The sequence below is a fragment of the Cervus elaphus genome, chromosome 22 (assembly GCF_910594005.1).
Source record: "Cervus elaphus chromosome 22, mCerEla1.1, whole genome shotgun sequence".
Lineage (NCBI taxonomy): Eukaryota > Metazoa > Chordata > Mammalia > Artiodactyla > Cervidae > Cervus > Cervus elaphus.
In genome coordinates this window covers 58,247,528-58,260,626 of record NC_057836.1, presented here as the reverse complement: position 1 = coordinate 58,260,626, position 13,099 = coordinate 58,247,528, and the positions used below count along the sequence as shown (strand labels likewise).

Genomic DNA, 13,099 nt, shown 5'->3' with positions numbered 1-13,099 from the left:
CCTGTTTAAAATGCATAACAAAAAATTCTGAAGCAGAATAGTTATGAGACTGGTGTATTTCATTATGTAATGCAGTTTGTCTCTGCTTAAGTGTTTGTCTCTAAACAAAATTTTAAATGACGCAGTAAGCATACCTTTACATTGTGCATACTCATGATGTTTCCACAGTCATCCATGTACTGTTTTAGATCTTTATCCTGAAAAAATATAGCACTTATGTGATACATAGTTTTGAGAAGGCATGACATTTACTTATTTAGTTTTTAAAAATAAGTTTGCTTTTTAAAATTGAAGTATAGTTGCTTCTCAATGTTGTGTTAGTTTCTGGTATACAGAAAAGTGATTAAGTTATATGGAGATATTAAATATTCTTTTTTAAAAAAATTAGTTGCTTTTTGAAGAAAGATACTGAATGTACCACACATAATTAAATACTAATAACAAGAATGTCCCTGGGGCTGTTAAAAAATCTAATCTGTGATTTTTTTAATAGCAAAATTAAATACTGAAGTTTTATTAAATGCTTACCAGATACTCAAAGACCAGAGTCAAAGATTTATCTGTATGAACAATGTCATGTAAGGTTACTATATTTGCATGTTTTAGATCCTTTAACAGTGAAACTGCAAAACAGAAAAGAAAGCCAATTATTTAGTCTGTGGTAGCCAGTCTTTTAAAAAACCCTAAGTTTAACATATGCATGCCTGAATTTAGGAGTCTCTTAAAACAATACAAAGGGATTTGTAGTAGAAATTTTAATAGAATTTTTTCTTTTCTTTTATGGTACTGGGTTTGATATTTTTAATACTTAAATTATTCCCAATACTACATTAATGCTCTCCATAACATCTTTTTTTCGCTCAAATGTTAACTTATTGAGACTGTCCCAAGAGATGTTTTCTTCTTCCAAACTGGCTTATCAGTTGCCTCACACCATTTTCTGGATAATCCTTTTAAAAAAATGCTACCATTAAAAAAATATATTTACATCCTGTATACACTTATTTATGGTCAGCTCTTCCCCTAAGCATCAATATGTAACATTTCCCAGTGTCAAGTGTTTGTCTATGATAATGATCTTATGACTTCATAGTATTTCATCATAAACTGTATGATAATATATCTAATTCCTTTTTGTTAAATATTTTAGCTTCAGACATTGCTTCTACCCCCAGGGCCTCATTTTATTGTATTTTTTTTCCTCCATGAGATGCCATTAGTTGTGATAGCATATTATTTTCCAGCCATGTATTGTTTCTATATCTGAGCTCTTTGTACTTACAAAAAATGAACTCTTATTACATAGCTTTGGTCTTAAAATGTTCTATGTAAATTTCATAAAACATTCTCCTTACAAAAAGTACTAATTGTACCTTCTCTTATTGCTGTGCAGGGCGCACCTTCTTCATGTTCCAACCGGATCTCTTTCAAGGCCACCAAATTCTCTGTCAATTTACTTCTTCCTTTATATACTGTTGCATATGTACCCTACAGAATATATTTTCAAAAGATACAGGAAAGTAGCATGAGTCTATATCATCAATACAAGAAAGAGCCCTAACTAAATTCCTAATTTCTAATCATGTGTTAAATTCCATCTTGCAGAGAAAACTCCACCATCATCAGTCTTGGTTTTCCTACAGCTGAGAGGACTTCCAGTTCCCTGTGCAGCTTCCCTACTCTTACAACCCTGCAGAGTGCTTCAAAAGTAAAAACATAAGGAGAATATTTAATGTAAGAGTATTGTATTAACTATAACTACAATGATATGTGAAGATTGAGGACATTAATTAAGCAAATTAAGTGAAAACTGAAACTGCAACTAACATATTATTAAAATTTTACCCATTTTCAGAATCTTTGTATGCTAGAGCTCTCCTTTAAAAACCAAATGTATTCTACAGATATCTTCTATCGTGGCCAAGACAGTTCTCAAACTCCCTGAAGGCCTCCCTAATGACTAATTCTATTATTTTTTTTCCACTTTATCACTCTGGGAATCAGACCATTTCAAAATTAGTACTAGTAGCAAGTTCAAGAAAACCTTGAATTTCATTTCAAAAAAATGAGCCAAGAATTGCCTTAACCATTATGATGTGTCTTTAGCCTTACAGACAGTATTTTGATTGTTCACAAGTTTGAACACATGGAATTTCCCACAGCACAGTCACAGAGTACCAAGGAGCAAACTAAAAGAGAGATGCCTATTTTGTTACCAAAAAAGCACAATATTTTGTGCATCAACTGAAGGTTACAATGCTATTAAAAAAATTCATTTCTTCTCACACTGATGGAATAATTTCAAGAATTGAAGGGTATTTCCTTCTAACATTCTGTTGCCTTTACAGGACAAGATACAATCCTTTAGGTGATGAACAGGAAAAATATGTATCTTACATTTTCAAAAGAAGTATTAACTTACCTCTCCAAGCTTTTCCAATTTGATGTAGGTTTCCATTTTTCCAAACCCAATTTCTGACTGAAAGCAAACAATTATAAATTTAGTGTTCTTAAAATTTCAATTCTTCTCTGCCTCAATATCTGAAACTCTCCTGCTCTTGGAATGTTTTGGAATAGAAAAATCTGATTAAATAGTTGAACATCTGTCAAATTTTAAAATAATTTTTTAAAATTGGAACATTCAAAGGCTCAAAAACAAATTTCACAATTAAAACTGACAACTCATCTTTTTTACAATTAACATTCTGCTTTGAAAAAATTCTGTTCTACCTTAAGAATCTGAAATTTTAAGATATCATAGGCATCTTAGGATACAAAAGGATTTTATAAAAGGTAACTACATGATTTAACAAAAATCACAAAATAAACAATTTTCCTACATATTTTCCTTCATCAATCTTTTGTCTTCCCTAGGAAAGCCTGCAAACAAAACACTATTTCAGGTTTTCCCATCAAAGTATAATAAGAAAAATAACTACATGTCATACTCTATGATGAGTCAGGAAATGGCTAACACAGAAGTAATATAAGTCTAAATCAGTCTCCTCCATCCCCCACAAAAGGCTTTAAAAGTGAGTTCTGAAAAGCATTGCTTTTAAACCTTGAGCTTGTTTGACTATTTTGTATGGAGTCAATCAATGAGGTAGATGGACTACTCAAATATGCAATGGAAACCCAGTATTTTAAAAATAATTAAAAAAAAAAAAAAAAAAAACACCTAACACAAAAGATTTAGGGGAAAAAACAAAATGATAAAAATTTAAAGATTTTGAGAGGAGAAAAGTTAAAAAGAAGAGAATAAGAATTTTCTTAAATTCCTTTCTAGTACCCCTTTTGTGTTTTGCTGGAACAGCCGTGAAGAGATACCCCACGTCCAAGGTAAGAGAAACCCAAGTAAGACAGTAGGTGTTGCGAGAGGGCATCAGAGGGCAGACACACTAAAACCATAATCACAGAAAACCAGCCAATCTGATCACAGGACCACAGCCTTGCCTAACTCAGTGAAACTAAGCCATGCCGTGTGGGGCCACCCAAGACAGTCGGGTCATGGTGGAGAGGTCTGACAGAATGTGGTCCACTGGAGAAGGGAATGGCAAACCACTTCAGTATTCTTGCCTTGAGAACCCCATGAACAGTATGAGAAGGCAAAATGATAGGATATTGAAAGAGGAACTCCCCAGGTCGGTAGGTACCCAATATGCTACTGGAGATCAGCGGAGAAATAACTCCAGAAAGAAGGAAGGGATGAAGCCAAAGCAAAAACAATACCCAGTTGTGGATGTGACTGGTGATAGAAGCAAGGTCTGATGCTGTAAAGAGCAATATTGCATAGGAACCTGGAATGTTAGGTCCATGAATCAAGGCAAATTGGAAGTGGTCAAACAGGAGATGGCAAGAGTGAATGTCGAAATTCTAGGAATCAGAGAATTAAAATGGACTGGAATGGGTGAATTTAACTCAGATGACCATTATATCTACTACTGTGGACAGGAATCCCTTAGAAGAAATGGAGTAGCCATCATAGTCAACAAGAGAGTCCAAAATGCAGTACTTGGATGCAATCTCAAAAATGACAGAATGATCTCTGTTCATTTCCAAGGCAAACCATTCAATATCACAGTAATCCAAGCCTATGCCCCAACCAGTAACACTGAAGAAGCTGAACTTGAACGGTTCTATGAAGACCTACAAGACCTTTTAGAACTAACACCCAAAAAAGATGTCCTTTTCATCATAGGGGACTGGAATGCAAAAGTAGGAAGTCAAGAAACACCTGGAGTAACAGGCAAATTTGGCCTTGGAGTACGGAAGGAAGCAGGGCAAAGGCTAATAGAGTTTTGCCAAGAAAAAACACTGGTCATAGCAAACACCCTCTTCCAACAACACAAGAGAAGACTCTACACACGGACATCACCAGATGGTCAACACCGAAATCAGACTGATTATATTCTTTGCAGCCAAAGATGGGAGAAGCTCTATAGAGTCAGCAAAAACAAGATCGGGAGCTGACTGTGGCTCAGATCATGAACTCCTTATTGCCAAATTCAGACTTAAACTGAAGAGAGTAGGGAAAACCACTAGACCATTCAGGTATGACCTAAATCAAATCCCTTATGACTATACAGTACAAGTGAGAAATAGATTTAAGGGACTAGATCTGATAGACAGAGATCCTGAAGAACTATGGACAGAGGTTTGTGACACTGTACAGGAGACAGGGATCAAGACCATCCCCATGGAAAAGAAATGCAAAAAGGCAAAATGGTTGTCTGAGGAGGCCTTACAAATAGCTGTGAAAAGAAGAGAAGCGAAAAGCAAAGGAGAAAAGGAAAGATATTCCCATTTGAATGCAGAATTCCAAAGAATAGCCAGGAGAGATAAGAAAGCCTTCCTCAGCGATCAACGCAAAGAAATAGAGGAAAACAACAGAATGGGGAAGACTAGAGATCTCTTCAAGAAAATTAGAGATACCAAGGGAACGTTTCATACAAAAATGGGCACAATAAAGGACAGAAATGGTATGGACCTAACAGAAGCAGAAGATGTTAAGAAGAGGTGGCAAGAATACACAGAAGAACTGTACAAAAAAGATCTTCATGACCCAGATAATCACGATAGTGTGATCACTCACTTAGAGCCAGACATCCTGGAATGTGAAGTCAAGTGATGCTTAGAAAGCATCACTACGAACAAAGCTAGTGGAGGTGATGGAATTCCAGTTGAGCCCTTTCAAATCCTGAAAGATGATGCTGTGAAAGTGCTGCACTCAATATGCCAGCAAATTTGGAAAACTCAGCAGTGGCCACAAGACTGGAAAAGGTCAGTTTTCATCCCAGTCCCTAAGAAAGGCAATCCCAAAGAATGCTCAAACTACTGCACAATTGCACTCATCTCACACGCTAGTAAAGTAATGCTCAAAATTCTCCAAGCCAGGCTTCAGCAATACGTGAACCGTGAACTTCCAGATGTTCAAGCTGGTTTTAGAAAAGGCAGAGGAACCAGAGATCAAATTGCCAATATCCGCTGAATCATCAAAAAAGCAAGAGAGTTCCAGAAAAACACCTATTTCTGCTTTATTGACTATGCCAAAGCCTTCGATTGTGTGGATCACAATAAACTGTAGAAAATTCTGAAAGAGATGGGAATACCAGACCACCTGACCTGCCTCTTGAGAAACCTGTATGCAGGTCAGGAAGCAACAGTTAGAACTGGACATGGAACAACAGACTGGTTCCAAATAGGAAAAGGAGTACGTCAAGACTGTATATTGTCACCCTGCTTATTTAACTTATATGCAGAGTACATCATGAGAAATGCTGGGCTGGAGGAAGCACAAGCTGGAATCAAGATTGCCGGGAGAAATATCAATCACCTCAGATATGCAGATGACACCACCCTTATGGCAGAAAGTGAAGAGGAACTAAAAAACCTCTTGATGAAAGTGAAAGAGGAGAGTGAAAAAGTTGGCTTAAAGCTCAACATTCAGAAAACTAAGATCATGGCATCTGGTCCCATCACCTCATGGGAAATAGATGGGGAGACAGTGGAAACAATGTCAGACTTTATTTTTTTGGGCTCCAAAATCACTGCAGATGGTGACTGTAGCCATGAAATTAAAAGACGTTTACTCCTTGGAAGGAAAGTTATGACCAACCTAGATAGCTTATTAAAAAGCAGAGACATTACTTTGCCAACAAAGGTCCATCTGGTCAAGGCTATGGTTTTTCCAGTGGTCATGTATGGATGTTGAGAGTTGGGCTGTGAAGAAAGCTGAGTGCCGAAAAATTGATGCTTTTGGACTATGGTGTTGGAGAAGACTCTTGAGAGTCCCATGGACTGCAAGGAAATCCAACCAGTACATCTTAAAGGAGATAAGTCCTGGGTATTCATTGGAAGGACTGATGCTGAAGCTGAAACTCCAATACTCTGGCCACCTCATGCGAAGAGCTGACTCGTTGGAAAAGACCGTGATGCTGGGAGGGATTGGGGGCAGGAGGAGAAGGGGACGACAAAAGATGAGATGGCTGGATGGCATCACCGACTCGATGGGCATGAGTTTGAGTATACTTCAGGAGTTGGTGATGGACAGGGAGGCCTGGCGTGCTGCGATTTCATGGGGTCGCAAAGAGTCGGACACGACTGAGCCACTGAACGGAACTGAACCCCTTTTGCAGATAGTGGAAAGGGCAAAAGTAACCTAAAACTTCACTTCTCAGAGTGATACTAATGCCCTTACGTAGCCAATGAAAGGAATAACGTTCTTTTATGTATAACTTCAGCTCTTATAGGCGTATGCTGGATCATTAAATTCTATGTCAAATTCTGGAGGTTCCGACACACTTTTTCTGGAGGTGTTGAACAAAATAAAAATAATACTTGACAATTTGACTTAACATCAGTCACCGCTTGAAACAAAAAAGGTAAACTGCCCAAAACTGACAGTCGAAAGTAGCAGGGGCCTCTCAAAGGAACTGTTGTTATCTTTTTTTACAAGACGTATATATCACTTTAAAAGCCATGAGGAAAACTGCATATTCAATGGTACTCATTCAATTCTGGTAAACTAATAAAAAACTGTGGTCACAGGTGGTACTGGTGGTATCGCTGAAGGACTGAAAAATTGCTTCTCTCTGTGTACTCTTAAAGACTTTCTTCTATATATGGTATTTTCAAAAAAAATTAAAGAAGTGAGATTCTTGGGATCCATCATGATCCATCCACCCATGCACTATTTTATATATGACTTAAGTCCTTATTCTGTATTATCACTAATTATACAGGATAATAAAACTACAAGACAACACTTTCCAAATACAAATGGAGTTTTTAATTTTAATATGGGAAATGTGGCAAAGAGACCACCATTTGATACACGAGAATCTGATTCTGAGTAATCTTTTGATTTTGTAGTTTTTCTATAGTCTATTTACATATGACCTCACATAACACTTTTTAAAAAAGGCTAATTGCCAAAGTCACACAAACTATGATAGAGTGTTTATTTTCTTATTCCTATCTCTAGAATTCAGGTGATTAAATTCACAAACATGGAACTATTTTGACATGAATTTGAAGTCTCACCTGATTTTTTTATGAAGGAAAAAGAACAGCAAAAATAAATGGAAGCTAGTATGAACAAAATAGTCAACGTGCCCCCCCTCGCACAAGATATAATTAAAATGTCATCATCTGTAACAGTGAGAAGCACATAGAAAAATATAACTACAAGCAAGGAACTTTTTTTTTTGCCACACCACGTCTTGTGGAAACTTAGTTCCCCAACCAGGGACTGAACCACACCCCCAAGAGCAAAAAAGTACATTGTCCTAAACCACTGGAGCACCAGGGAATTTCCTGGGAACTTTTTCTTATAAGGAGTTGGGAAATTTTCTGATTCATTTTTCAAATCTTAAGTGAATAAATACTAGAATGTCCTTATAAGAGCAAGTACACTTTGGTCTAACGGTGGCTTTGACAAAAATGCTTAAGTTTTTTTTTTAAAGATTGGATAAACAAACTACAAATTCAAGACTGTAAAGACAGTACTGATGTACAGATTACCATATCATATAAAGTATACAAGGAATAAACCATAAGAGATGCATGAAATATTAACATTACAAAGAGTCACTCTTTAAATAGTGATTTAGTGAGATCATTAAAATATATTAAAAGTATGCTTTTTAAAAAGAGGGTAAATACTGGAATTGTCTGCCACAACCCAATTAAAGAGGTTTTGAATTGGGTGGACCACATTTTAATGATTCCCAACCTTTAGGATTTAGTAATTACATCCAATTTATTACTTAACTGAATCTTTATATGGAATTTCTAGAAAATTTTGCTTGCATTTTTATCTGCTGAACATGACAAGATTAACAATAGACATAATGACTAGCTTGTTGACACGCTCTCCTACGGAAATTGTTCAGAGGACAGAAGACAAAGCTCATTTATTCAACATTTACCAAGCATAATGCTAGGTACTGGGGATACAGTGAAGAAGACAGATATGATTCCTCCTCTCATGAGTTCACAATCTAGACTGAGTTTCATCCTAGATTATTTTAGAATATTTTTAAAGTCTCATAAAAAGAAATAATAGCTGTATGACTGGAACAATACACTTTGCATTTTAATACAATATAAAAATCTCCTTAATTCTGCTTCAAATGAAGATAATTTTTTTCTGATACTTTACCGCTCTAATACTTAACTTTCTGGAAAACTAAACAAACTCCTGTTCAAATAGCTCTTCTGGCTGAGTAATATTTCACTGTTAAGTCAGAAAGAGAAAGACAAATACTATATACTAACGCATGCATCTGGAATCTAGAAAGATGGTACTGATGTACCTGTTTTCAGGGTAGCAATGGAGACACAGGACATAAAGAGAACAGACCTGTGGACACAGAGGGGGAAGGAGAGGGTGGGATGAACTGAGAGACATGCCTGGAAACAAATACATTACCCCATGTAAAACAGACAGCAAGTGGAATCTGCTGGGCGACACAAGGAGTTCGACCCAGTGCTCTGTGACAGCCTCGAGGGTGGCGTGGGGAGGGGGGTGGGAGGAGGGCTCAGGAGCAGGGAGGGGACACAGGTGTACCTGTGGCTGCTTCACGCTGACGTACGGCAGAAATCAACACAATATTGTAAAGCAATTATCCTCCAACAAAAATAAAAAAATAGCTCTTATACAATAAGCACAGGAACGTCAAATAAAATATAAACAATTATAATTTATAATAGCCTTCATTTAGAGTAACTTCTAAGTAGCACCGATTATTACAGGTATTTCTTTGTTACTCTGGTCTAACAGTATAATCATTCTACCAAAGTTATAAAGAGGTATTACATATTGGCAATGCAATTCTAAATGAGCTTCAAAACAACTGAAACATGTGCAAAAGCTCTATTAGATGTCATTCTAAGAGTGAATGTGCATATAAAAAACACCAGGGGCAAAGACAGAATTTTCAATTATCCATTTCCCTCCTTGTGAGATTTACCAAGTTACTGTTACTGATAGAAATGTCAGTCTACTGAGGTAGATAGACCGAGAGTCTCTATTCTACTTGATCATTTGTCTTACAAAATATTACCTTACCCCTGTCCATAATATGCCATAGGTAAATTAAATCATGGGTGAACTTTGAACCTCATTTCCACACCACAAAATCACTTCTGATAGACATCAGGACTTGATAACCTATTTTCTCACCTGTCCTTAGAAATAATGGCTATGTATGATCTATACTGGTAAAGCCATAAATAAGGAACCCAAAACTTAATGTTTAGGAAGAGGCATATTCTTAGAATTCATGTAACCTAAACTTCAATAAAATGAGACAAACTTTCCTATATAGACTTAGTTTACTAAAGTTGAGCTTAACACTCAGGAAATCTCCATGGGGCATGCCATCACCATAAATGTAACAACGCTCTGATAAACCACTACCTGCCTATGGGCTTTCCCACTAGTCAGTGGTTTACGCATTTTAAGAGTTAGAATATTCCGTTTCTTATCACCTATAAATGAATATTAAATAACACTTTACCAATCCAAGTAACCAGTATCTTTAAAATAAGATAGAATGACTAAATATAATGTGATGTCCTGGATGGGATCCTGGGGATAAAAAGCTATTAGTGAAAAACTAGGGAAATTTGAATAAAGTATGGAGTTTAATTAATAGTAATGTACCAACACTGGTTTCCTTAGTTGTGACAAATGTACTAAAGTAATGTAAAATGTTAATAATAGGCATAACTAGGTATGTGGTATGTGGGAACTCTCTATATGATCTTTTAAATTCTTCTGTAGATCTATAACTACTCTAAAATAACTTATTAGAGTAGAATTAGTTTGCTATAGGTAGATTTGCACATCTGTAATTCAGAAAATGAGAGGGTCTCTAGTTAGTGGCTTCTCTCTTGGTCACGTAGTGGGAAGAGAGAAGAACTAACCAAAGAAATGCAACACAACAGGGCAGCCAAATGTACTGAGTTTCCAACCGCGTTGATGCTCGTAAACTTATAGAAGAACCAGTCAGCCCTACTGTGTATTCACCAGAAGTGAACTCAGACTTGTTTCTTACCTCCTACTCAAGTGATTTATGTTATTTTTACTACTCTATTTATTATACGTTGCCAACTGAAAATACAAAAACAAACATGTACATACTGCTATATTTAAAACGGATAACCAACAAAGACCTATTGTAAAGCACATGGAACTCTCAAGGTTGTGCCGGCTTGGATGGGAGGGGGTTTGGGAGAGAAGGGACACATGTATATGTATGGCTGAGTCCTTTTGCTCTTTGCCTGAAACTACCACAACATTGTTAACTGGCTATACCCCAACAGAAAATAAAAAGTTTAAAGTTAAAAAAAGAAAAAAAAAAGTTTATCCTTTTAGAAAGACAAAATATTATATTTTGTCTTGAAACAAAAATGTTTTTAGGATAAAGAGTGTATCATCCATGGAAACATAAGCTCTAACAAATGTGAAGAGTATTTTCATTTTCCCATTTCCTTTCCATGGATTCCCTAAACCTTCCCCTTCGCATATAAACCTAAGGTATTAAGAATAATTTTCTAATATACTTCAAAAGAAACCATGGCTTTAGTAACAACAACAAAAAAAAGATAAACAATGAAAAGAATGAACCAATAAAAACCAAAACAGAGCTGCAATGATTAATGTGAAATCGGTAAGCCACTTCAGATTAAAAAAACAAGGGAATTAAGATAGGAACATTCAACACAATAAAAACTCCAGTCACTCAACATTCATTAGAGGGCACTGTTTTCCTTAATTTCATGTACACTGAGAAAGATAAGTCTTAGATGATAGCTTTGGTGATTAAACCATACCTTTAGTCCCAATCTGAATATTTACTAATTCCAGAATTTATCCTAAGTACCAATCTTTAGTAAACTTGGTAACTAAAGAACACTTTCAACCTGGTAATTAAATGACAAAGTTATGTTAATGAAAATGTCTTAAGCAGTGATGTAAAACTATGATGATCATAAACCTATACCAAAATCAAGCTTTAACCTTACTGTATACTGGTGAATGTCAAGTAGTAATGTGCTCATATTATACAGCATTAGGTAATTTTATTCTTTAGAAAATGCAACCAAAAGAGAAGTTGTTGGTGGATAAAAATATTCCACGATACAATATATAAGAAGATATAGCAACTGTTAGTGACCCAATACTCATCAATGGCTCCTTCTTCAGACCCAAAGTTTAAGTGGGTACTCGCTCAGTCCAGTCGCTCAGTCGTGTCTGACTCTTTGCGACCCCACGGACTGCAGCATGCGAGGCTTTCCTGTCCATCACCAACTCCTGGAGCTTACTCAGACTCATGTCCACCAAGTTGGGGATGCCATCCAACCATCTCATCCTCTGTCGGCCCCCTTCTCCTCCTCCTTAGTACTAAGTGGGTCCTGAGTCCTGAGTATTTTATCTTTACACAGTCCCTAGCATCTGGGCTTTACTTTCCATTTCCACATGACTGCCACATCATCCTTAACTGATGAATTAATTCCTAATTCATCTCCCTGCCTCTAGTCTTTCTCTTGTTCTATTTGTTAACACTCTTCCTGAAGCAACAGTTGTGAAACAAAAATGTGATTATGGTAGCCCTTGTTTAAATAAATGTCTCTGAGGTCCTTCTTTTTACATGGGATGAAGTCCAAACTCAATGGCCTAACAGCTGAAGCTTTTTACAGTCTACAGCAGAGGTCCCTAAACAGTGAGGAACCCAGCCCCACAGCAGGTGAGCGGCAGCAAGCAAAGCTTCATCTACCGCTCCCCTGGCTCACACTACTGCATGAACCATCCCCCCAATCCCGTCCATGGAAAAACGGTCTGCCACTAAATTGGTCCTTGGTGCCAAAAAGGCTGGGGACCACTGGTCTAGATCTATCCTATCCTTTCAAGGCTTATTCTTTAAAATTATTCCATATCCACCCTTCATATCAATTATAATTTTCCCAACATACATTCTCTGGGTTTTACTACATGAAGTTTCCTTTGCTTAGAACACTCTTCTAATAACTGTCAACTTGACAAAATTCCTACCCATCTTTTTAGAGCGAACTTAAGCACTATCACCTCTGTAAGCCTGTGATGTGCAAATACATTTTACTTGCTGTTTCTTTAACTGTCCCATAGCACTTTATATACACTTCTACCATAGAACTAAAGTCATCCAAGAGATCCTCACATACACAATCACCTGAATTTATGTCAAGATGACACTGCAACAAGGAAAGCTATTCTTTCAAAAAAGCAGTGCTGGGTCACCTGCTACATGATGGGAGGCCAAGATACAAAACTGTCAAGAGCCTTTTACACAGAATGTATGAAGAATTCCTCACAAATCAATCAGAAAAAGGCAGACAGTCCAACAGAAAAGAAATAATAGAATTCAACAATTAATTCAAAGAAGAGGATATTTAAATGGCCAATAAACATTAGAAAGGTGTTCAACTTAAGCCAACAAGAAAATGAAAAATAAAACTACAATGCATGAATGCTCAGTTGTGTCTGACTCTGCGACCCCATGGACTGTAGCCCACCAGGCTCCTCTCTGTCCATGGAATGTTCCAGGCAAGAATA

At 36.7% G+C, this 13,099-nt stretch overlaps 1 protein-coding gene across 4 annotated transcripts in view; it reads right to left on the bottom strand.

Moving 5' to 3' along the window:
• CDK17 (cyclin dependent kinase 17) overlaps window positions 1-13,099 on the bottom strand; it is a 101,624-nt gene that overhangs the window by 14,514 nt on the left and 74,011 nt on the right. For all 4 annotated transcript variants that reach the window (XM_043881399.1, XM_043881398.1, XM_043881397.1 and 1 more), the window contains 4 exons: window positions 2,423-2,479; window positions 1,374-1,488; window positions 529-623; window positions 135-197 (listed from right to left, as the gene is read on the bottom strand). In XM_043881399.1, coding sequence (XP_043737334.1) covers window positions 135-197; window positions 529-623; window positions 1,374-1,488; window positions 2,423-2,479 — 330 coding nt within the window. The remainder of the gene's footprint in view (window positions 1-134; window positions 198-528; window positions 624-1,373; window positions 1,489-2,422; window positions 2,480-13,099) is intronic.